The sequence below is a fragment of the Brachypodium distachyon genome, chromosome 4 (genome assembly GCF_000005505.3).
Source record: "Brachypodium distachyon strain Bd21 chromosome 4, Brachypodium_distachyon_v3.0, whole genome shotgun sequence".
Lineage (NCBI taxonomy): Eukaryota > Viridiplantae > Streptophyta > Magnoliopsida > Poales > Poaceae > Brachypodium > Brachypodium distachyon.
In genome coordinates this window covers 37832867-37859350 of record NC_016134.3, presented here as the reverse complement: position 1 = coordinate 37859350, position 26484 = coordinate 37832867, and the positions used below count along the sequence as shown (strand labels likewise).

The 26484-nt window shown below is 38.1% G+C and overlaps 2 protein-coding genes across 2 annotated transcripts; both read right to left on the bottom strand.

Moving 5' to 3' along the window:
* Positions 1-158: 158 nt before the first annotated feature.
* LOC100822900 (prostaglandin reductase-3) lies at positions 159-12148 on the bottom strand. Its single transcript, XM_003578192.4, has 18 exons — positions 11298-12148; positions 10848-11021; positions 10159-10340; positions 9636-9741; positions 8357-8433; positions 7484-7571; positions 6508-6697; positions 5721-5847; positions 5554-5634; positions 4617-4718; positions 4349-4444; positions 4137-4211; positions 3561-3680; positions 3137-3265; positions 2313-2390; positions 1803-1889; positions 852-938; positions 159-760 (listed from the first exon to the last, which is right to left on the bottom strand). The coding sequence occupies exons 1-18, from the start codon at positions 11350-11352 to the stop codon at positions 710-712; spliced, it is 1905 nt and encodes a 634-aa protein (XP_003578240.1). The 5' UTR covers positions 11353-12148; the 3' UTR covers positions 159-709.
* A 151-nt stretch (positions 12149-12299) lies between these two features.
* Positions 12300-25181, bottom strand: LOC100822589 (prostaglandin reductase-3). Its single transcript, XM_003578191.4, has 18 exons — positions 24914-25181; positions 23756-23929; positions 22909-23090; positions 21874-21979; positions 21473-21549; positions 20776-20863; positions 19840-20029; positions 18741-18867; positions 18581-18661; positions 16709-16810; positions 16450-16545; positions 16234-16308; positions 15804-15923; positions 15362-15490; positions 14893-14970; positions 14116-14202; positions 13162-13248; positions 12300-12951 (listed from the first exon to the last, which is right to left on the bottom strand). The coding sequence occupies exons 1-18, from the start codon at positions 24966-24968 to the stop codon at positions 12901-12903; spliced, it is 1905 nt and encodes a 634-aa protein (XP_003578239.1). The 5' UTR covers positions 24969-25181; the 3' UTR covers positions 12300-12900.
* Positions 25182-26484: the final 1303 nt, after the last annotated feature.

The following is a 26484-nucleotide window of genomic DNA, read 5'->3' as shown; positions in this document are numbered from 1 at the left end:
CGACAATCATTTCAATTTTGAACCGTACTACAAAAGAAAGTTTCTTTTTAAAATATCAGATATCAGAAGAGTAAGGTAGGCCCTTGTATCTCTGTGTCCATATTGGTCAGCAGGAGTAAGAAAAACCTGGTAGTTCTACAGATTACACCATTCAAATAGAACCTGATCACCATGATATACACCAACTCAATGTTTTACTCTTCCATATACTCAGTCTTGCCGTACATCAATAAACAGACATCCACACAGCACTGAGGAAATATAGTACTCCCTCGGTCCAACAAGAATGTCTCAACCATCAAATTTGAATGCATCTATACACTAAGTCATGTCTAGATACAAACAAATTTTAATAAACTTGAGACATCTTTTGTTGGACGGAGGGAGTCTCCCTCCGGCCGGAATTACTTGTCACTGATTTAATATAACTTTGTACTAAATCTAAAACAAGTAATATGGGTCGGAGAGAGCAATTATTCATATGATTGACCCAGATAGACAAAAAAAAACACTAAATGGAAGAACGTCAACGCTGTCTGTACCTGTAATCTACTCCCTCCGTTCCATAATTCTTGTCGTTGTTTCAGTAGTTCAATTTTGTACTAAAACAGTGACAAGAATCATGGGACGGAGGGAGTAGCATTTATCCACTATTACTGTGCAATACTCTGAGATCTTGAAGATGCAGCTCATATGGTATCTGTAAAGACTACAGCCTAGCAAGGGTCTGACTGTATGCTGGATCAACGCAGACAACCACCTGAAGAAGTTCCAAAACAAAAAAAGGTAATGTTAAATACAATGACAAGAAAGGCATTTCTGTTGTTGTGAGTTTATGGGAACGGTGGTACCTTGCCAACGCTCCTGCCAGAATGAAGATATTCTACCGCATCCGGCACGGAAGCAACACCTAAGAATTTCTTAGGGTCAAGAGAAACCTGTTGTATGTGGTGTGCAATAAGCTAAGTTAGAATAGAAAAACGTATTATGGAGAGATATAAGCATCCAGTATTGATTCAGTCAAGAATGTTTCGAAATTAAGATTCCCTTTCTCGTTAAAACAGGCGACATGGCAACTGGGACAGTGCTATCCACTTTGTCAATTGCTTACAATAATATTACAGGAAATGTTTTTAAATAGGGGACCACTCAACGCTGGTCGGGCAGAGCGTGGAAAATCAGCCCCCTTCCCTGATTCTTTGATCAGATTAAGTGATCAATTTGGACCGTTCAATCATCACAACATCAAAATCTTGATCACAGCATTTTTGGTGCATATGCAACATCGTTGCAACATACCCCCTTGGTTGGTTGAAGAAAGTGCGTAAGTGTTGCAATATTTCAAGTACACACACATATTTTTTTTATGCAGCAAATCATTGAGAAAAAAATGATGGCAGCATATGCAACACAAAAAACAAACGTATGCAACAACACAAAAGCAATTTTGAGAACCGAGCTAAGCGGCCTCCATCCATCTAGAACCGAGGGAAAGTGGAGGAGGAAGGGCAGTGGACTGTGTTGGGGTGGGGTGGGGGGGGGGGGTGTGTGGAGGAGAGAGCGGGTCAGGGAGACGTAGTGAGCAGAGAGCAACGCGCCCTGCTGACCAGTCCGATGATATCAATAGTTCCCTTCTAATTGACAATCTTTGCTTTGTGTCTGTTGCTAAGATTTCTGCCCTGTTATCAAAAGCAGGTCCTTCTTGAAATATTCAATCCCGGCATAACTGTCTGGTTACTGCCAGTTCATCGGACTATCATCACCAAGAGCGCCAAACAGAAAATACACAATATAAAACATACCTTTAGCTTCCCAGACGTATGCAAGTTGAAAAGCTTGTCAAGATGTTCTTGCCACAGGTCAGCATATTGAATCAAGAAAAATCCAGCCTGAAATTAGAAAGGAAATTAAAAGCCCATAATTTTAAGGAGTACATGAAAAATAACTATACAGGATGCAGATTTTCTATGTATATGACTTAATGTCTGCCCGTAGATTTTGCAAGTACGCATTCAATTTTGTGGAAGTTGGAAAGTTGAGGTGGTATACAGCTATGTAAGTTGAATAAGGTTGCTACACCTATTGCTATTGTGTCCCGAGTTTTCACACACGCTAAGCGCTAACTAGAAAGGCATAAACAAACTTATCTGGATCTATTCTGTCCAATAGAACACCACATTTTTTAGTGATGATGTGGTTCATTCAGCTTCAAGTTTAGTAAGACTATTTTTTTTTCATGAGCAAATTATTAACAAATCTAAATGCAGTGCATGCAAACTGAGAAGTTCGGGTGTTCTGCTGCAAACACATACCACAGTTTGACTTTTTCCAAGAATCTTCTCGCACAACCCTTTGTAGTTCTGTGGCTTCCATCCATCCTCTCCTTGATACTAAAAACAGCTTATATCAATCCACGAATAAGCTAAAGTTCCTATTAGACATAATTATAAGGACAAAAAGGATAGCTACTAGCAGTGACGGAGCTTGACAAGATATTAAGGAGGGGTAACCGGGCTCATTTTGTATTAATTCTTTGTACAAAAGACGATCTATAGCTTGACAATTACTACTCAATAGAATATCAATATGTTATAAAAAGATCTCAATTTGGTATTGTCGGGGAGGGGATTAAGGTAGCGCCACAAGTGATTACCAAAACATAATATTCCTCCGTCCAACAAAGGATGTCTCAACTTTGACTAAATTTGAATGCATTTATACACTAAGTCAGATCTAGATACATCCAAATTTTGACAAACTTGAGACATCTTTTGTTGGACGGAGAGAGTAGATAAATGACCTCCCTACTGCCCCCACCAAACCCCCCAAAACACACTAGGCGCTAGGCATACTGCAAATTTCCAACTATTAATGCAGATGTATATTGTATAATGATTGATCGAATCAATAATTCAGTGTAATGACACTTTCAGAATATTTTTAGAGGGTATTGCTTTACTCTCTTAATGAGTTTGTGCAAACCAGGTCCTGAACTGTTTATTTGATTAAAATCCATGAGATATTCTCTTTAGTGAAGGCATGGAACAAAATAACCATATTAGAATTCCCCACTAACGTTGCCATTCAAAGTGTTAAATTGGTAACAGCAGGTCCGGAGGATGGAAAACATTTGTACCTGAGAGATCATACCAATTACAATGAGACGTCCGTGGACTCCGAGTGCATTCAAACATAAGTCAAACATTTCCCCACCTACGGATTCATATATTATATCTGCACCTCTCGGAAACTCCTTTTTCAAGACCTGGAATGGAACAGTCATTCCTAAACTTATTCAGATGAATAAATGAGGGATCAGTGTATTGTAAGTTCAAACTGATCATTTCAGCATTACTAGTGCAAATAAACATTCTCTACAGACACATTGCCTTCCAACAAACATTATGCAATATATATATTTATTTATTTTTGCATAATTTTGTCAAGTACAACTTAAGAAAAAGGAAATCAAGCATGAGGACAACACATAAACCACACATAATAGCAAAATCATGTGCAAAACAGCAAAGTGTGAAAAGTAAAGATGGAAGAAATCATACATCTTTGATCTTTTCATGTTGGTAGTTGATAACTCGATCAACTCCTAATGAAGCCAGAAGTGCAGCTTTACTTGCTCCACCACATGTGGCAACAACCTTGTTGCCTGCTAGCTTTGCAAGCTGTGAAGTAATTGAAAAATAATCAGGAGTCAGGACACACGGATATGGTTCAGGACTAAAATTCAATAACATTCGCCCCTCAAGAAACAATATGGATAGAAGCTACAGAGAGAGTAAACCGTAATTGCTTGACAAAACGGAATAACATCTAGACACAAAAGGAGATGCCAGGATGATGATCTTGCCCTGTCCTAGAAATATCATATTCGAGGCATAAAAAAAGTATATTTGAGGGCCCAAAACATGCCCCGGTGCTAGTTAACCATGACAGACAAACTACACATGCTCCAACTGCATGAAGTAGTTATCTTGTGCAAGTTTTAATAGGAAGTGACAATTAAGCACTGCCCTTATACCACACATGTAAACTATAGAAGTAGATGAGAAATTGGCTTTATATCAAATGAAATAAAGACTTAGTTGATGCTATCAAAATTCAAAATGCTATCAGCTGACCTGAACAGCAAATTGTCCTGTTCCACCAGCAGCAGCTGTAACTAAAACAACTTGCCCAGATGTCATTTGACCTGACTAAAGGCAGCAGAAATCAACTCATATCAGACCAGGAAGGAAGTTGTATTCCATAAGTGAACTTAAATTTTGGTTGACCGAATATGAGCTCAAAACATGGTATACAACAACCAAAAAGAAGCTGCATTCAAGATAACCTTTTCAAGAGAAATTGAAGCAGTCAATCCTGATGTTAGCATAGCGACGACTTCGGGGTCTGGTCTTGGCACCGGGAGGAGATGTTTGGCTGGAACCTTTTATCAGGAAGATGTAAGGACAAAAAGTGTTGACTGACAGACAGAGATAACAAATTCAGAAGTAAAAACTCAACAAGGTGGTGGTGGGGGGGGGGGGGGGGGGGGTGGGTCATTCAAAAGAGGGAACATATTTAGTTGGTAATTTCTGAAGGGACATAGACTCCAGTACCAGCATAAATTCAGCATAGCCCCCGAAGGTCATAAGGGCCACAGCAGCGCCAACTTTGATATGTCTTACTGAATCTCCAACAGATGCAACAATTCCCACAGCCTGCACAGATTGGTTTTTACAGATAAAATATATTAGTTTCTACAGTAAGAAAAATGTATGGACAAACATAGAAACACCATATAAAATCATAGTAGTGCAAGTTTGTTTGATGTAGGCATAGGCATACGATTGAGTTTTCTGTTTACTTCAGTTAGATGGTTCCCATATCATTAGATCATATTGTTAATTAGGAACTCCTTATGTACAGGGAGGAAATGTGATGTTTTGTGGTTAAGCAGAAAATAAAAAAAAGATGCCTTTGTCACGATCTTTTTCTCCACAAGCATCCCCAGAGCCTTGTACCTACACCAGGAGTAAGAGTCTCCTGACTGGCCGATCAAGAGCGAGCACCCTATGGCTGCCCTTTGGGCCATTACCCAATCAAGCATATGGCATTGACAGATTAACCTTAATTATGCCATGACACAGTTGTCCTGAGGAGTTATTGACATGCTTTATTTTTTCACAACATGGTAGATGTTGTAGCAGAAGGCTGATAACCATGATGTTGTTATAAAGTTTTTTATATGCTTGCAGCGCCGAACTATCAGAGGCATTACAATAATTGGGAATTCAAGAAAATCATTTTTTACACATAATGGCATCCTACATTTTTTTTACTTAAACTGTAAGAGCTGCGGGATTGCAATCCGACAGCATATAGATATATAATTTTTACAAAGTGAGACACCAAAGTGCGACCTTCAAAGGATCGAACTCTGGTGGGCTGCTAGCACACCTGGCTGGCTGACCACCCTAGCTATGCTTGGTTCTCATGGCATCCCACATTGAGAATGCTTCTAAGTTTAAATGGACACATGGGAGCATCAGTCACCTCAAAACCAGCATCGAATGGAAGGTATGCAGAAGCTTCTTTAGCATTACCACTGAAATAACGACCAGAAGTGAAGTTCACCTGAAACACATCATTAACATCTACGCAAGGTTAACAAATGGGAAATCAAAATATAAGTAACTGAAAATACAAATGAAAGGACTTACATCGCTAGCATTTACACCAGCATATATTATTTTAACAAGAGCACAGTGTGGTTCCAAGGGCAATCTCAGTCGCACACGATCAAGTTTTGTTGCATTGCGGAAATTATGGCTGAGTGTGTGAACAACTCTACAGAAGCATCATTAAAAGACAAACAACTATTAACGAACAAAATTAACACATTTTTCAATATGCACATTCACATTCTAGCGTGCTAGGATCTAACAGAGATTGCTATTTAGGTAGTTAACCCAGCATTTACTATACAAAATAACTTCAGACTAATTCGGTTCTACCCTCAACCATATCATATTCAGCCATTATAGACGATAAATAGCAAATATTTTAGAAAGTGACATTCATATCATGCCCAAGAAACAGAACTCCATGGACAATCCATATTTTTCTGTACAATAAGGTGCTCAGCTATTTGGTCACATATGTACCGCAAGTGTTACACATTTTAAGGTGAAAAAAAGCAAAATGAAAGAAACTGTAATGTTGCCTCACATGAAAATGAACAGGGTTCAGAATGGGGTATAGTATAGGATATCTAAATATGTAATAAGATCATAACCTACAACGCATGGCTGCAGTTCTGTGCAAAAAATGCATGAAGCCTGTATACTGTGTGCTTAAGGGATCGGGTCAGAGAGTGGCTTTAATCATTTTAGGGAAGGGTTCCGACAATAAAAAATAAAGAAAGTAATACAGAGATGTTGTTTTGTTTGTCAGACTATTCCACAGGCCCTTTGAAGAATATGAATATAACTTAGCAGGACTACTTACATCTTCTCGAAGAATTCAGGTGTTTGGATGCTGGGAAATCTGTTCTTTGTTAATGCCCTTTTTGGCTTCGAGGAATACACCAGATACTTATTTTCTTCCTCTGATGTTGGCCAGTATACCATCCCTCTTCTTTTAGATATCCAAAGGCAAGCACCAGCCTTGGTCTCATCTTCTATAAGCTCAAATGCACCTAATTCAGGTAGAACGGGTTAGTGAAGATAACATGGAAAGAAAGATAAAACATCATATGCAAGAGCTATACATGTCACAAAAGGTCACTGGATATAAACAATAGTGAAGTACAAATAGGTCGCCAAGCTTTCACAGGTCTGCCACTTGGGACATGAACTTGAGGGCTGAACTTGTAGAAGGTAGTGAAGGTAGGAAAATCATACCTACCGCCTACCTGGCAGGCTGGCACATATGGCCAGAATAGCCAATTTGACCGATTCAAAGAAAACATATAAAATTTAACAGTTCAGTTCTTTAATGTAGTGATATTTGAAAATCAAACAAACCTGAAGACCTCAGTTCAAGAACACAACTGATAGCGAATTGAGCCATGGCTCACTGGTAAGGCTTGCTTTGCTGCAACCTGCTCACTCGGGGTCCAATCCTTGGATTGAGCACCGGTGTGTATCACTTTCACACGCATGCGCGTTCAGTGGTAACCCGTGTGTCCCGCATTCCGTGAGGTATGTAGCATAAATCATGGATTTAAACACGCATGTATGTGTGGGTGTGGTGTGAGTGAGTGTGCGTCCTTGTAATCTAAAAAAAAGGAACCCAAGTGATATATTGTTGGGACATATTCAATTTCATCAATCAGAAATACCCAGTCTCAACTGAGCCCCATAACGATTCACCTACGGCTCAACAGGTGCATATAATCATGACATGCCAATTATGGCCAAAAAGTAGGTGATCAAATGAAATAATTAATTACAAGTTCACAACTATGTGAGGAATATTATACCATTAACAACATCCTCCATCTTCAAAAAACCACCAAGCGCATCTACTAATAGGTGATTTACTTGTTCTCCCATATTAGTTTGGACAAACTGCATACATCAGTCCAGTATATATGTCAGGATAAATAACACATGAAATATTTCCATTGTTAACCTTGAAAGAAATGATGCTCTGGTCTGTTTACCGCAAATCAGTGGCAAAGCCACACTACAAGCTGTGTAGTCAAATGACTACACAGCTTTTTTGGCAAAACCATTATATTGCAAAAGAAAATTACATGAAAAAGAATGCAAAATTATAACACATGTATCTTGACATCACGGCTTAAATTGACATCACATGCTCAAATTCCTGGCACCGCCACTGCCGCAAATATAGATAATGACTTGTAGAGTCTAAATATATTCCAGTTGAGAGCAACTAAAAAAAATGTGGATATCAACTGCCAGTGATATCCACCAATTTTTCTCAAATGGAACTATCTACAAAGTTAGTCGTCCAAGCAGGAACGCTGTTAGTTTTAAACTTTTCAATTATGTCCCATACAAATTTAACTCAGGCAAAGATGATATTAGCTGTGCATAGGTCAACTTAAAAGAGCTATGATCAGGGCCTTAATAGTGCTCTTGCTCTGACCCTTGAGAATTGATATATTGAGCGGTCACACTGGCTGTTCAATCTGCGTTTTTCCTGTTTTTGTGCAAATTTACACAATGGAGAATACATGGTGTGCGCTGCAGTACCATTCTCAGGTTAATATTTTTGTAGAGTTGCATGCACCTAACCAGTTTGAATGTAACTACAATAAATGCAAGTCAACGGGTGGGTTGATGACAATGGAAATGTGAAATATTTCCCTCAGCTTGTTTAATACCTCAGGGCAGATCACATTGACACGAATACCATGCCGTTTTAATGGAGCAAGTGATCTCGTAAACATAACCACACCACCTGCAAAGGATGAAGTTTCAGGAAATATTGTGTACACATTGTTTAAACAGATATTACAATGTATAAAAGGAATGCATAGTTATATGTAAAAGTTCAGCTGATTTCAGCACTGAGCATTTTAAATCGCCAAAATGTAAACTTATGTACAAGTTGAAGTTGTGATTTGTGAATGCCTAATTTGTCAAACTTAATACAAAAGCAATTCCAGTGTGCCCGTATGGCATACACCAATTTATCACTGAGCAGAGTCACAAAGCAAAATATAATGAAGCAGCGGATATGCACTTGAAATTGGAAACATCATATTTTAACACAGAAGCAACAGCTGATCAACTTAATGCAGTCCATTTTAATTAAGTGCAGACATTTGCACATGAAGATCGCTGAAAAGAAACGGACTTCTATAAATATGTACTTATGTAGTCCAACTAAAAATTTAGCACATAAATGGCGCTTTGCCAACTGGATTTACTAGAGAGCTAGGAAGATAAAGTAAGATAGCACATTCCCATCAAAGCTTTTTTTTCTTCTGAAATATCATTCCAATGAAACTTGAAGGACAATTCGATTACTATTTACTTGTTACCTTGGCTGAAAGAAGAAAAGCACAAAAATCAAAGAGATACAGACAGCAAAAACATAATATGAAAGTACAGACAATGTCACTGCAAGGTCAGTTTACAAGGATGATCTGATACCATTTTATCCTTCTTATTTTGCAGAGTTTACAGCATATCTACTTTCGTAAAGACATGGTGACTTTTCAGCACATTGATCACTACCTTTTAGGAATTTATCAATTATCATTAGTACAGATTTAGATACCAGCTTAAGTATTTATTTTTGTTCTACTTCTTACAAAGACGCAGCTTGCCTCTTACCACATCACAACTTACACACAAAAAAATATTAAAGCCAGGATTTTAAGTATATTACTCCCTCGTTTTCACAAAGGTTAGCGTATTTGGTTTCGTTAAGACAAGGCTTTGACCAATAATAACTTTATTAATATGTAATTTATATGATAGGAAACCGCAATTATTAGCAAGAACTTTTGAATATGAATCTACTGTTATAAATTTCATGTCTTAAAAATATATATTAATAAAGTAATTTTTGGTCAAAGACTTGTCTTAACGAAACCAAATACACCAACCTTTGTGAAAAGGATGAAGTACTTAATATTTGAAGAGAGATCAAACCTTTTGACCCACTGTAGATGGGTTCATAGTGCATAGGATATAAGCCCGCAACTGAACCAATATTTATTATGGCACCAGGCTTCTTCTGTGATCGCATTATTTGAGTCTGCGGTGAACAAATCCAACCATAAGTAGTGTACATGCGCCATTGGCAGGGAGCAAATATGAATAGCCTATCTGGCAATTGAATTATCTTTTGAACAAATGAAGAATTAAAACTCCATGAATAATCCAAGCCTGATTTTTTCAATTGTTTTCGGTTCGAAGTTATTATTTTACTTCTTGCTCTTAAGGAAATCATAAGGACATGATGTATTATGACAAACAAAAAATATGTCACTTTCCTTTCTACTAAACAACTATAAACTGTATCAACATAAAATGAAACCATACGTATTTACCTAATCATTTACGGAATTAATAAAGGGCATAAAGTACCAGCACTCACTGTTACTGCAAATAGTTAGAGTTACTAAATAAATCAACATGACAAAACTACTCCAATAGTTAACAAGAGACTTACTGCGATACGAGTACAATCAATAACAGCGACAAGATTCACATTTACTGCACGCCTCCATGTGCTAGTTCCATTGGATGTATCGTCAGAAAATAATGATTTATTGACAAATCCAGCACAATTGATGCAGACGTCTAGTCCACCATATGTGTGTACATGTTTCCGGAAGGCAGCAGCTAAATCATCTACACATCAAACCAGTGTTACTTTAAGATCATGGCAAACATGCTGTGCAACTTTTAGTCAAAGGTTGAAAACCATAAAGCAACTAATCTGATGTCCGGTGACATAATAAATGACACCACAACAAAATGACCAGTTGAAAAGCAGTTTGAGACTTCTTGAAAGCAAAAGGCAATACATCTGTTAATCCATTATGGTTTTGAAAGATCCTAGACAATTCCTTTGGAAAAAAAATGCTATGCCAAAAATAAATGATGCTTATGACAAATGAACTATATTTTATGATCATGGCAAACATTATGTCAATGAACTATATTTTATCTAGAATGAATGTTGAATTATGCCAGCCAAATTTATCGGATGCCATTAATTACTTCAGTTGTGACGTTATGTTCACTGTTGCCTCAAGTTCTAGCATAAACAAGCTACAAGTGTGGTCTTCAAAGTTATACACTATAGCAAGCAAATTAACTGCCACTACCTGTTTCTGCTTAAGAAAACACTCCTACCTGCATTGGTAACATCACACTTGATGAATAGAGCAGATGGAACTCTAGAATCTCCATGAAACTGTTTGCTTTCCTTCAGAACTAATGAAGCAACTTCTCCTCCATTGTCTTCAGAGAAATCGACAATAGTCACAAACAGACCCTTCTGTGAAAGAGCAATGCAAAGCCCTTTCCCTTAAAAAATAATTAAGAACTGTCAGATCATGCAATAAGAAAGCAAAACATGTAGTCCCGCACGAAATCAAATTAATCGTGACTTTTGAGGCATAGGTATTACAGAGGACGAGGTGAATCACAGAGGGGGGACCGGGGGAGGGAGAGAGAAGAGTGAACTACTAGTGAAGAGTTTGCAGCGCATGGCGGGCCAGGCTCCGGAGGCCGTCCCACGAAACCAGGCAGGCTACTAAACATGCACACACAGAGAGAGGGAGAGAAGGATCTGTTCCTTACCAATGCCGGAACCCCCGCCCGTGACGAGGGCCGACATGCCGGGGTTCAGCTTCATCGCGCCGGCGCAGCGGGGAGGCCGGCAAGGTTCTGGCTAGGATTCACAATGGAGAAGGCGAAGGAGACACACGGAGTGAGGCGATGGGGCGGAACCGGGAAGGCACTAGAGTACATACACAACTCGCCCAGCCGACGGAGGTGCCGAGACGGGGACAGGCGGCGACAACTAGGGTGGTAGGCAGCCAGCGAGCCACGCGGCGGCGTTGGCGGCGTACTCGCCCTCTTTCTCTTGTTAACCCCGTCAGTCATCTTGCCTCGCTCCGCTTCTCTCTACCGTTTGGATTGTTCGGCGAGACGGATTCGAGTTTGGAGCGTGACTGAAGCGGCGGGCCGGACGTGCGGGGGGAGGAGCAGGGCGGCGTCGACAGGCGGCGACCCCGTCCTCTCTGATGGTATGATTTACCTCCTCTGCGACTACTACGACTCGCCGTTCTCTCCCTGCGGCGGGTCACACACATTGCTCTGCCGGCGAAGAAGATTCTGTAAATCGACCCCTGAATCTGTAAACGGCTACCATCATGTACTCTCCAACGCTTTTTTTAGTTCAAACAAATGAGCCAACATCGTTGTCACCCATCATTTAGACCTAGAATTATGAAATTAATTTTGAATTTTAGATACAAACTTGTTTGGTTGGTCGGAATTGTTTACATGAATTCAAATTGCATTTTTTTGGAATTGTCCCTCACTCAACAAATCCATGTAGTAGATAAACATGATTTTTGAACCCGGAATACAAATTCAACCAAATGAAATAAAATCAAAAATTTGAAATGAAAGGAGGAATGCCAAACGAGTTTCTTTGGTTGAGCTAACAAGGATCAGAAGATACCTTTAAGTGCCCGTTTAAATCTAGCCAAAACGTCTTGTATTTAAGAACAGAGATAATATTAATTACTAGCATAATACATTTACATTGTTAAGAGACTAAAAAATTAAAATACATATACAAAGAGAATTTTGTATTATTATCTAGTAGATCATATCATCAATATTCATCCCCATCTTAGTAATTTGAGTCAAGTTACGTGATCATTACAGACTGCCGTCACTAATTGAGCCTTTTGTAGAGTAAAGAAATTACACACTGTTTTTTTAAATCTATGATCACGTGAATGACCCCAGAGTACACGAGCGCATCAACCATTCGGCCCCAAGGTTATGCCAAACAAACCACCTATAAACATTTCTAGCTATTCAAGATATGTTTTACAGTGAACATGAAGGACAGCGTAACCACTGGACCGAGCAATTTACTCCAACATAATTCTAGTATCTGTGATTATATAAACTTATTTGATTTCCATATACTGTCTGCCCTCACGTATAAACTTATTTGATTTCCATATACTGTCTGCCCTCACGTATAAACTTATTCGATTTCTATACTGTCTGCAATACAAACTAATCAGACAACCGAGCTGCACACTTGACTTCACGCAACTACGCTCTATGTGCACGCACTGTGCTCCTCTAATGTACGCATTTGCTGCGTCATACTTCGCGATGATGAAACATGACGCATCTCATGTCTGCACACAACAGACTACAGCTTAGCAAGGGTCTGGCTGTATGATGGATCAATGCAGACAACGACCTGAAAAGTTCCAGATGAAAAATGGTAAGCTGCATTAGAGTAGCAAAGACCGAGAGCTTCTAAATTCTCATGTTGTAAGCAATAAGGTTGTAATTTGAAATCAACCTCTTAACTTTAATGGAAGCAGCGCTGTTGCATTTCGTCAAAAAAGAAAAGGAAAGAAAGAGTAGACGAGAGTAGGCTCGTTTGTTGTTATAGAGACAACAGTACCTTGCCAACACTCTTGCCAGAATGAAGATACTCTACAGCATCCACCGCGGAAGCAACACCCAAGAATTTCTTAGGGTCAAGAGAAACCTGTTGTATATGATTTGATATGTAAAACTACGTCAGAAGGAGAAACAACCACATACCTGTGTAGTATGATTCTATGCGGTAAGGAGCAATTGCTCGGTGCAGGGAGAGGTGACAGAATGGCAATTACCATACTGAGGTAATCTAACGGGAAACTAAATAGGAAACTGGGACATAACAAGGAAAAATAGCTCAGCCCACAATAAACCCTTCATTAGAGAACTAAGTAGGCTGGTGATAGTACTCAGGTGAACTGACGTGTGTTGTGTTTTCCTCGTTTAAAATAATATTATGGAGCAACTTTTTTTTTCGTGTGAGGATAACATTAAGAAGATGGCTATCATGAGACCAGACTAAAAAATATGCCTCCAAATTTTTATTTTTATTTGTAAGCCGATGTGTTCGGCCTTGATGTCTGGCATCTTTTTAATAAAATATATCTGTGCCCATCCGAGGATGCAGAGGCCGAGAGCCCAAGAGGTTTTGCCTTCCTTTTTGAAAAGAAAGAAAAAAAAACAGTAATACCCAAGCAATTTGGATTTGGTGATCCTTTGGCCTGTTGCCAAAATTAAATAGGCAATATTCTTGCCAAGGCGAAAGCAAAGGTTGCAAAATTGGTGATGAAATACTTGAAAAGATAATCAACCCCAGCATGGCAGTACCCCTCCTTCATGACATGAGGGAACAGCATTGGCAAGCCACATCATTGCTTGCTCATATTTTGGCAATTGTTTGACTTGTGAAAAGTACATAGTTTAATAATGACCAACAACTGGCAAGGTAAATTAGAGTATGTATCAAAAGATCCAAAAACCCACAAGTTTTTAACTGTCATCACACAAAGTAGCAAAGATATACTGTGAAGCATACCTTTAGCTTTCCAGAGGCATACAACTCAAATAGTTTGTCAAGATGATCTTGCCACATATGAGCATGCTGAACCAGGAAAAATCCAGCCTGAAATCAGAAAGGAAACAGTTTGTAATGTTTTGAGACAGGTATGGAGCCCATAGTTCTAAAGAATACACTAGGACAGGGTTCTATTCATCCAAATCTATCCATACATCTTAACAGCTATCTTGTACAGTTTATGAAGTGTGCATATAAGTTTTGAGCAAGTAGAAGTAGTTGTAGTTGTAGCTTCTGGAAAGTTTCATATCTGTTACTGTATTAAGAAGTGGTATTTCTAAACCTAAACCTACATAAAGAAATTCCACAAATAGCTAAATCTTGGTGCTCGTCTATTGCTTTGTAACCCGATTTTTCCGAACATAGTAACCAAAAAATGAACTCAGTACCATGCTTGCTCTGATATTTCTGATGGGCTAAATGAACATCAACAAATTTATAATACTACGTAAGAACTGGCTGGATGCCCCCACACATTACTGAGGGAACTTTGTTCTTTAATTCTTGCCGAGGGAACTCATGAGGTATTCATAGACCATACAACAAAGTTTAAACACAGCTGTCCATTATTTCTTTGTAACCAGATCCAAAAGCTAGAATTTACTTGATGATCTGGGTCTATGAGAATACAAGTTTTGGATCAACTTTCTTAGCAGTTTCCTGCTTGGTTTATTGAATGGACAAAGCCAAAGGCAGTAAATGCCAACCAAGAAGTTAAGGTGTTCTGTGCACACATACCACAGTTTGACTTTTAGCAAGAATCTTCTCACACAGTCCAGTGTAATTCTTAGGCTTCCATCCCTCCTCTCCTTGATACTGAAAAAATATCAAAGTTGTTCACTACCAGTTGGTATCAGTTCAATCATAGGCTATATGATACTTGATAAAATCAGCTATAAGGGAAAACAGGAACAACCGACACTAATTAAGATAGTTCACAATAGATCAAAGAACTTTCCTAGGCGCGCTCCATGTCTCCAATTTTAAATGTAGATGCATGATCGCCCGATGTATATAAACAGTTAGCAAGGAAGCTTCATAATATTGTCAGGAGAATGATTCTTCACTCCACTAAATGAATATATCAATCATAAAGCAACCACAGTTACTGTGACTATTACCTATGCAGGTAAGCTTTTCACCAATATTTTCATATTCCCAGCTAATAATTCAAACAAACATAATTTCCAGAAGCTGCCAACATTACCTGAGAGATCATACCAATTACAACGAGACGTCCATGGACTGCGAGTGCATTTAAGCACAAATCAAACATTTCTCCACCTACAGATTCATATATGATATCTACACCTCTTGGAAACTCTTTTTTCAGAACCTGGAAACAAACATTCAAAATAGATAATTACTGAACATATTGAGAAGCAAACATTGTGCATCATCTACGGCACGTGAAAAGCTATAACAGTGTAAGAAGTACATTGCTTGGAAGATTCTATCCTGGTAAGAAGAGATCATATACAAACACACAAAAATAGTGGGTATATGAGCTAGACAATATATCCAGAACATTTATGTAAGATTACAAATATGAAATGATATGCTACAAAAATATACATGAGCACACAAGCAACACATTATAACAAAATCGCATTTGAAAGTATGAAAAGTAGGGCCAGAAGAAAGCTTACATCTTTGATCTTTTCATGCTGGTAGTTAATAACTCGATCAACTCCTAAGGAAGCCAGAAGTGCAGCTTTACTTTCGCCACCACATGTGGCAACAACCTTGTTGCCAGCTAGTTTTGCGAGCTAGTGAAGTGACAGAAAAAACACTTAGAACTATAGAAATATGGTCCAGTACTAAATTCTATAACAGCGCTTAATAAAACTGAATAACATACAAACAAAAGAGAGAACCTTCCCATGTCCAGGAAATATCATATGGATGGATGACCAAAACATGTCCCCAAATGCTAGTTAATTATGAAATAGTCTTGTGCAAGTTTCAAACGGTAATTTCAATAATTAAATACCTCCTAAATAAACTGTTGAAACAGATGAAAAATTGAGCATTATATAAAAAAGTCATATTACTAGGATCAAAGTAGCATCAGCTAACCTGAACAGCAAATTGCCCTGTTCCACCAGCAGCTGCTGTAACTAAAACAACTTGTCCAGATGTCATTTGACCTGCCTAAGGCAGCAGAGATGAACTTAGATCAGATCCGTAAGTAAGATATATTATAAAACTGAACTTAAATTTTGGTTCACTAAATATGAGGTCATAGCCACATGGCATACAACAAAAAGAAAATGAACTGTGTATCAAGATAACCTTTTCAAGAGAAATTGATGCAGTCAATCCTGATGTTAGCATAGCAACGACCTCAGGGTCTGGTCTTGGCACAGGAAGAAGATGTTTGGCTGGAACCTTTCATCGGGAAGATGTAAAGACAAAAAAATTGAAACTGACAGAGGTAATAATATTCAAAAGTAAAAAATTCAAAAGGCTGGAGATCATTTCACTCAACGAAGGACAAGGATTGGTTGGTAATTTTTTATTAACAAAATGACGTGGGCATAGACTGCAGTACCAGCGTAAATTCAGCATAGCTCCCAAAAGTCATAAGAGCCACAGGACTACCGACTTTGATATGGCTGACTGCATCTCCAACAGAAGCGACAATTCCCACAGCCTGCATATATTAAGATCTCATGAGAATTTCCTAATTTATGGCAGCAACTTATTTAAGCATCATAAGGCAGTGTAGCAACATCATATAAATATAAGAAGTGCAAAAAAATTGATGAAATATGTAGCATGTTGCTGTTCTATATTTTTCTTAAAGTACCAGCTGTAGTTTAATCGTGATTCAGTCGATCACAACACAAAGAGTTATGAGCATGATTTCTTGTTTTTTGTATTATGTGTCCAGATTTGTCAAAAGTTAACGTAGGGTCCAGACTTGTTAGAAACCAATCAGATTAGATCTATATGAACTGATCGGTATGGAAAACCAATTAAGAAAAGAAAGAAACCAATCAGTAATTTCTCAAAACAAAACTGGTGGGCCTGCGATGATGAAGTCACACGATTAAGATTAATTTATGAGTTGGTAACTGGGTCTCAGCTGGACATCTCGAATAGACATCTCAACTCGACTGTTTGGACTAAACGACCATCTGACCACTCCTCTCAAATCTCAATGCATAGCAAAATCCCCCTCCATGACGGTGCCATCTAATACAACTGCCAGCACAGCAATCTCTATTTCGCTGGGATTTAGTTCCCACTTCACTTCAGTTTAACTCCTGTTTCACAACAGTTTGATATTTAATCGAGGTTCACTTAGGTTTAACTCCTGTTTCAAATCTCACTCCGATTTTATTACCGTTTTATATTTCAGTTGGTTTCACTCACTCCGATTTAATGAGAGTTTCACTCAAGAATCAGATCTGACTATGGTTTCAGTATGAATTAGTGCAGAACAATTTTTAAAGGACCAGGTGGAGTTATTTGGGAAAGGGCCTCACAGGTGGGATGTGAGACCCCGTCCCATAGATTTTTATTTTCTGTATCAAGTATGTGGAGCATGTCCTTGTACTTGTGTTCGGCTCTGTTTGGCATTAAGGTGGATTTTAGTGAGCTCATTTGTCTAACCAGTTTTTACCTATTTTGCCATTTGTTTAACCAAAAAATTCCTACTTCTGTGGTTATTTTTTTTGCAAATAATTGTAAATAAATTACGCACAGCACAGTTCATAAACAGCAAACAAAGCCCTAATTGTGTGTGGCATCTGCTCGTGAAGTGATGATTTACTTCTGAGTTCTGATTCAGAAAATAGTTGCTTACATTTGCCTCTGACAATCTGATAGTAAGATGATGTGCTTCTGATCCAGCATGAGCCACTTTTGTTTCCCTCCCTCCAAATTTGTAGTGTAGTAGACTAGTGTGATATTTGTAGCATGTCAACAAACAAATCATCAACTAGTTGAGTACTAGTCGTGACTAGTCTATGAGCTAGTAACCCAGAAACTCAACTCGATTCTTTGACTCGTAAACCCCGCCCACTGCTGTGAGCGAGTTCATACTACAATTAGTTCACACTGAACTATCAGTGGCATTGTTATGATCAGGAATTCTTAATAAATATGCAAAAAAATAACATTATTTGCCCGCTATTGGTTAAAAGATTTCGTTTGGATGAACTGCAAATCTGCAGTTGGTTTGCTACGAATAATGGCAGCCATAAGTGTATTAAGCATATAGATGGATCCAAAAATCATTTATAGTAACTCAGTAGCTTTTTTTATCTCATATCCCTATCGCATGAATTCTGGAGTCAAAAGATGGATGCATATGCTGTGCTGTCAGAAACTTAGAACAATGGTGTAAGTAAAGATCTTAAAAACATTATCAAACATTGAGCATAAAATTAACATAACATGTGAGAACATCAATCACCTCAAAACCAGCATCAAATGGAAGGCGTGCAGCAGTTTCTTTAGCACTACCACTGAAATAACGCCCAGAGCTGTAGTTTACCTGCAAGACACCATTAAAAACTTCCAAAAGTTAATCATCCAGGAAGAGAAGGAATTGGAATACAAATCCAAGGACTTACATCACTAGCATTTACGCCAGCATATATTATTTTAACTAGCACATTTTGTGGTTCAATGGGCAATCTCAATCGCACACGATCAAGTCTTGTAGCATTGCGGAAATTATGGCTGAGCGTGTGAACAACTCTACAAAATCATTGAGACAGTCATTAATAAATCAAAGCGAATATTGAATTTCCAGTGTGTGAAACATAGTAATTGAAAGGGTCTTGCCATTACAGGAATTTTCTAGCATGCGAAACATGACTGACAAGCAATACCGTGTTGACATCTGATCTTACGTAGTGCTAAATCAGTTTTGGATACTTTTGCTGGGCTACCTCTAAGGACATATTATATTGAGACATCACAGGTCATATACAGCATAGATTTCAGAAACTGGCATTCATATCACCTTTAAGAAACAGCATTCAATGGAAATTCAGACAGCGTAATGAAGATCATTTTGCAGTTATCCAATTTTAGACGTAAAAGAGTACATAATACAATATCTAATTACTGCATAATCAGAGAGATCGTTACAAAACAAAAATTAAGGGTGTTTTCTACGTATGTCAGCTTTCAAGTGCATATGACAAATGTAACTAACGTTACAGTCAATGCTCAGCCATTTGGTCACGTTCTACTAGCAAAAGCAAGCGCTGAGAATTAACAAACTTAGAAGTTAGAAAAGAACACTAGAACACATATCAGAATATCAGAGATTTGCCTTCAACCCACGATCCATGGATGAAAATAGTAAAATAATTCTGAGACCAGTGTTCTCAAACTCGAAAGGACTTCTCTAGAGAGTATGCCAGTACGGTGGCATGGTAAATATGTTAGCTGGGGTATACAACACTTCTTTCTTTTTGAGATCTACCATGAAAACACTTTTTTTTGTTGGAAAATACTGCAGTGCTATGAAAATCACGTATCTAAAAGTTTTTCCCTTTCTGTTTAACGGATTGAATCAGTGACATTCACAATTTTAGGAAGGATACATACAAGAACAACTTAATAAAATACTGGGATTAGGAGGTTGTTGTTTACTTGAGCATATTCCACAAGTGCTTAGAAATGGATTAATATATCATAGCAGGGCTGAGGACTACTTACATCTTCTCAAAGAACTCAGGTATTTGGATGCCAGGAAATGCATTCTTTGTTATTGTTCTTTTTGACTTCGTATAATTCAACAGATATTTTCTTTGTTCCTCCGATGTTGGCCAGTATTCCATACCTCTTCGTTTAGTTATCCAAAGGCAAGCACCAGCCTTGCTCTCATCTTTTATAAGTTCAAATGCACCTAACAAAAATGAAAGGGGTTCTTTTCAGATAACATTAAAAGAAAATGAGAGAACAACATATGCAAGGGATGATATGTCCCTATCACAGTAGATACCTAAATTCTAGGTCGTTAAACAGGTATAAGGAAGTCATGGCGGGTGGAAACCACACGTACAAGAATTTACAGTTTAGACTTTAGACCTTTAGCCTTTTGATATTTGCAAATTGGCAACCCACCCCATATTTTTTGAATCTCGTCAACTGACATCCCATTGATCCATTCCCACATTCAGTTGGTCAAGCTGTCATCAATTGATATCTAAACAGAATATAGATAAAATAAATGTTTAGGACTCATTGGTTTGACAAACTAACAGGCCTTTCAGCGCGTGATATTCCCAAGAAAACCAGGTTCTGGTGATTTCATACTTGCATGTCAACCATCTCTGCTAACAATGCAAAGTTTTCCCTGCCATTACTCACTTATACAAATTGGAGGACCTAAACTAAAGTAATCAAGCTTGAAGACCCAAGTGAGCTATGTATCTTATACGATTTAATTAATAAACTCATAAAAGTTTTATAAAAGATCTATGCCCATGCTAATTCTCATCATTTAAACCAACACATCTCAAATAACATTCAAACAATTCATCACAGGCCCAAAAGTACCATGCAGTAATCGTGAAACATAAATTGTGGTTTCAAAAGCTCAAATCCGAAGACATGCTTAGTTACAGCTTAAACAGATGAGAGATGACGTACCATTAATAATTTCCTCCATCTTCATGAATCCGCCAGTTGCATCTACTATTTTGCGATTTATTTGCTCAGCCATATTAGTTTGAACAAACTGCATAAATCAGTCCAGAAATAACACATGAAAGATAATCATTACCTTGGTCCCTTCCAGCTGTTAATAATGAGACAAAATGATATCCTAATCTGTCTGCAATAGTTACTTCTTAGATTCTAAATTATATGCTAATCCATGTAAATTGCATCAAATTGTCCATATTCTCAGTTTTTTTCTAAGATGAAATTATTGATAAATTGGGGCATTTGGCCCAGTTAGTTGATTTTGCAGTTTAGCTCAACTACATGTCAATATGGATTTACCTCGAGCAAAAAGATAGAATTATCTAAGATTTCATGTATGCATAGTGGCCCTAAAAGTTATACAGTATGTCCCTGGTACCTGAGAAAATAGTCACACTGCCTTGTTAATGAGGTCAATGAAGTAAACATCCTGTCCTACCGTACCATTGTCAAGTTAATATCTTGACAGACTATAAAACCTATCAGCAGATTCTCACGAGATTAGGACAAAAGTATACACACAGCGCTAGCTAAACTACTTCAGTGAATGCAAACTCAATATGCAGTAAAAAAACAAACAAATAATCATGTTATATTATGTGCCTCCTGTCATGCAATTCATTAATCGGTCCTTCATTAATACCTCAGGGCACAGCACATTCACACGAACACCATGGCGTTTCAATGGAGCAAGTGATCGTGTAAACATAACAACACCACCTGCCAAAAAATGAAATTTGAGATCACACAGTGCACACAAGCTTCAAACATATCATACAATATAAAGAAGGAATATAAAGTTAATATCGGAAAGTCTGGCTGGCTAGTGGCTACAGCGTGGCACTATTAACATTCTATATGATCAAAATGCTAACATGTGTGCAAGTTGTGATTGCACATATCTTGGACCATGTAGAAAAAGCAAGATTGCTATTTTCCACAAAATCAACATTCAGAATTAGAATCCAAATTGGCCTTGCAACGGCACTGTAATGAGCTGCCTGAGAAGAAAAGGTAGAAGAATATACTGGATAGTGTATGAACCTTTTGTCCCAGAATATATTGGATCGGCGTACATAGGATAAAGGCCCGCTGCTGAACCAATATTGATTATGACACCAGGCTTCTTCAGGGATCGCATGATTTGACTCTGGTGAAGATATCCAGCTATAAGTTTTGTGCATATGGCATTTGGATGAAATAGACATAAGTAACATATTTGGCAATTGATATCATCTTTTGAATTGTTGCACAAATGAAGAATTCAAACTCCAATAACTGCCATCGATACAATATATCATCATCTTCTTGATCCCAAGGAAACCATAAGGACAATCCACATTAAGACAAAATCAATACCTCTGAACTTCCTCCAATAATGGTTAATGAAAACAAAGAACATAAAACCTTCTTTTCACTTAAACAACTGGATCAACAGATAAGGAAAGACTGTGCAATTTTAAATTATATTTATATGCCTAAGCATTAAAGAGAATACACAGCATTCAGTATTACGACTACATCCAATAAAAAATGCAAGACCTTTCAGAATTTACATCGGTCAAATTTTATAGAAATAATTACTAACATCCAAAACACCAGATTGATAGTACTCCCTACATTCCAAAATATAAGCAATATAAATTTTGTCCTAAGTCATACTTTTTAAAGTCTCGACAAGTTTATAGGGAAAAATATCAACATCTAGGATGCCAAATCAATGCACTATGATATGCATATAAATATTTTACAGTGTATCTACTGATATTTATTTGTTTTTAGGTGTTGATATTTTTTATTTAAACTTGGTTAAACTTTAAGGAGAAATTTTATGTGCCTTATAATTTATATCTTAAAATGGAAGGAGTAACAAATTTATCATGAAATAGACTTTTATAATGTACAATAATTTTTATGAGACAACATGTTTGTACAAAAATAGATGGTCAAAGTACCATCTTGAAGACCGTGCCACTGTCCAAAGACTTACATTCTGGATCCGAGGGAGTACAAGTTAACAGTTTGAGTGACTGAACAAATAACATGACAATTTTATTCCAATAGAAATGATAGACTTACTGCTATGCGAGTACCATCAATAACAGCAACAAGGTTCACATTTATGGCATGCCTCCATGTCCTAAGTCCATCAGATCTATCATCATAAACTAATGTATTGTTCGCGATTCCAGCACAATTAATGCAGATATCCAGTCCACCATATGTATCTACATGTTTCCCAAAAGCAGCAGCAAGATCATCTGCATATCAAAACAGTGTAACTTCAGGATCACAGCAAACCTGAAGCGCAAGCAAAATCGTGCTTTTATTTAACACTTGAAACTGTACTGCAAGTAATCTGCATATGGTGAAAAAGTAAATCACAAGATTACAACTACAACAAGAAAATGACCTGGGTTCCAGAACAAAGAGAATTTATTTTGATGTTCTGACACACATAAAAACGAATGAATAAAGCTAGGTTCAAAAAATTGATGGTTCTATAAGCAAAGGCAAGAAACACTGTATTGATGCATTAGGTGGTAGAGCTAGATACTAGTTACATTTCTGAAATATATAGCAGGGACAATCACTGTAGCTTCATTACACAGTATTTTTCAGCTAGTACTTACAAGTTAGAAGTCAAAAGATTAGATGTAACGGCGAACATAAATCATGTCTATAATGGTATGGGATTGCATTACATATTACTGAGAATGCAATGCTTGAGAAATCTAATGTGCTAATGGAGTCACATTTGTCTTATCACAATTTGCCAGTCTTATGAGATATGCCGTTCAATTAGTTGAGTTCTCATATTTGCACTTTTGCTTCCAAAGTTCCAATTGACATCAACAAACAGTTCAAGGATTACGTACTCAAGCAAATTAACTGTCTTGCTTGCTTCCCCAATAAAAATTCTTACCTGTATTAGAAACATCACACTTAATGAATATGGCAGACGACACTCCCAGGTCTCCATGGAACTTCTTGTTCTCCTGTTGAACTAGTGAAGCAACTTCCTTTCCACTCTCTTCAGAGAAATCTACCACAGTCACAAATAGACCCTTTTGTGCAAAAGCGAGGCAAAGCGCCTTCCCTTGAAAACATTAAAACAAATGTCAATATGGTAAACGCAATGTACTAAAATCGTAGTCCTTCAGCCTCCCCACAATCAACTAGATAAAAAATGGGACAAACTCATGCTTCTAGTATTCAGAGCTCTATGCTAGGATCAAACTTTATGAGTGCTGACTTCATCTTACAAGCATACCATCTTACAGAGGGGTCACAGCTGCCACCATTTCAATTACTGTAGATCACTAACAGGATGAACTTGCGCTTGTAGTATTCAGTACTCTATGCTAGGAGTTTACAAGTGCTGGCATGATCTTAGATGCGTACACATCTTATAAAGGGACCACAGCCGCCACCGTTCCATAGAACTCTTAATTGTGAAAAATTACAAAGGCACAGAAGAACAAACAACGGGAAGTTATTTAAATTTAATCCTTCACTGTAATAAAGTTAAGAATAAAAAAGGTGACAACACGCTCCTTCAATTACAGTTCCATGGACATCACATTACAAGTTCAGAACACCATGAAAGACATATTTACTACTCCCCCCGTTCCTAAATGTAAAAAGTACTACCTTTGTCCTAACTCAAACTTCTTAAACTTTGACCAAGTTTATAGAAAAATCTACCAACATCTACGACTCCAAATGCATACATTAAGAAGTTTGACTTAGGACAAAGCTAAGACAATTGTCCGGGCTTTCAAGACAGGAACCCATCAGTTCAAAAAAAGAAAAAAAAAGGAACCCATCAGTTCATCACCGCCAGTTCAAGTACTACCCAGCGTAATTAATCCGCTCCTACCCAGTTCCCACATCAAGCTCCCACCAACAGGTCCAAACAAGCACAAAACCAGATCAAAGGCCAACGCGCAATTAATCATCCCCCACCCCGTCGCAATCGCAATACACACGCCGAACAGCTTAAGGCGCGTCCGGGCCAAAAAAAAAATTCGCGAATCGGACGCAGACGCGCAGAGGAAAGACTAGGAGAGGAGGGGCTCACCGATGCCGGAGGCGCCGCCGGTGACGAAGGCCGACATGCCGGGCTTCAGCTCCATCTCGCCGGTGGGGGACGGGGAGACCGATCAGCTTCAGGCGAGGAGTCGCGACCGGAGAAGGCGAGGCGGAGTCAGATGAGAGTTGAGACGGGGTGAAGTGGTGGGTACGGAGTTTGGACAGCACGGCCGGCACTGCGGAGCTACCGAGATGCGAGGTGTGCTTGGCAGCTTGGGGACAAGGTCGTCTTGTCCTCCGTTTGATTTCTTTAGGATTTAGGAAGAGAGATTAATCGGATATTCGGATTTGGGGCAAGACGCGTGCTCTCCGCTATCGACGACGCAAATGGGGTGATCCAACGGTGCCGCACGCAAATTAGTTGAAGCTGATCATTCTTTTTCCTTTTCAAACACCGAGACCGATTACACGGTAAGGCCTTGTTTGGCACTGCTGTTTTTTTTTCTTCTTCTGTTTTTAAGGTATTATACACTTCAAATTAGAAAATACTAGAAACTCCAAATGATCGTTTGGTACAAAGATTTAGAGGGGATTATCCCTAGTTTTACTTCACAAAACACTTCATTTTTTAAACAAATTAAAACACTTCTAAAAAAAACACTAGTGTTTTGATATTTGAGTGGTTTGGTTATTCACTCAAAACTCGCAGAAACACAAAACACTAGTGTTTTTTTATAAAAAAAACATAAGTACGAGAAGTGTTTTAATTTGGTACAAAATGGAGTGTTTTATGGGGGGAAACTAGTGATAATACCTTCTATACCTTTCCTACCAAACAACCATTTGGAGTTTCCAGTGTTTTCCAATTTAGAGTAAATAATACCTTAGAAAACACCACAAAAATTCTAGTACCAAACAAGGCCAAAACTTTCAAAAACCCAAAACAGTAGTGACTAAAAAATACAATACCAAACAAGGCCTAAAAGTACGCACAAAATCAACAACGCTGGTCTTTTGCAGGCGTTATGCAAGCGTGCGTGGTGGCTTCGCGGTTAATTTTGAATCAAAGGATTTAAATCTATAAAACTATTCTAACATAGACCATCTATCGAAGGAATGATGTCATCACGAAAACAAACTATCTCTTCGATTTACTTTGAGAAAAGAAAGCGAAATAATAAATAGTGGACTACACAGTAGTATATACATTTGCATTGTGTTTCAACAAAGTCTTCAATGTACAGTCCTGATCTTTGGTAGTAGCAAGATAGAGTGGTGACCCACGACCACACTCTATGTCGACCGGCGCTCCTTTTGAAAGCAGGAACTCTGTTGCCTTGCATCGTCCTGCGTTGAATAAAATGACTCCATAAGTCATGTGGCTAGAAACACCGGATAACTTAATGTATAATAGTTAATAAGAAGATAACTACTAGTATCATGACTAAACGGACAATCCAAGTGGAGCACGCGCCCGGTTGTCTTACGCAGCGGTGCTTCTCTGCACAGCTTCAATGAGATGAGTGAGTTACATACTAAGTCCATGCAAGAAATCTTCCGATACATTCATACGCTAAGAAGCTTTGCTACAGCTAAAAAATAAAACGGCACCCTATGCAA

What these genes read in the sequence shown, in the direction of transcription:
- LOC100822589 (XM_003578191.4), bottom strand. Translation starts at nt 24,968, where the DNA reads ATGGAGCTGAAGCCCGGCATGTCGGCCTTCGTCACCGGCGGCGCCTCC. An exon ending in GCTATGCTGAATTTACGCTG is followed by an intron (nt 16,546 to 16,708) that starts GTACTGCAGTCT and finishes TCCCGATGAAAG; the next exon opens with GTTCCAGCCAAACATCTTCT. An exon ending in CTGGCAAGAGTGTTGGCAAG is followed by an intron (nt 12,952 to 13,161) that starts GTACTGTTGTCT and finishes GGAACTTTTCAG; the next exon opens with GTCGTTGTCTGCATTGATCC.
- LOC100822900 (XM_003578192.4), bottom strand. Translation starts at nt 11,352, where the DNA reads ATGAAGCTGAACCCCGGCATGTCGGCCCTCGTCACGGGCGGGGGTTCC. An exon ending in CCTGAATTCTTCGAGAAGAT is followed by an intron (nt 5,848 to 6,507) that starts GTAAGTAGTCCT and finishes ATGCTTCTGTAG; the next exon opens with AGTTGTTCACACACTCAGCC. An exon ending in ATACGTCTGGGAAGCTAAAG is followed by an intron (nt 939 to 1,802) that starts GTATGTTTTATA and finishes CACATACAACAG; the next exon opens with GTTTCTCTTGACCCTAAGAA.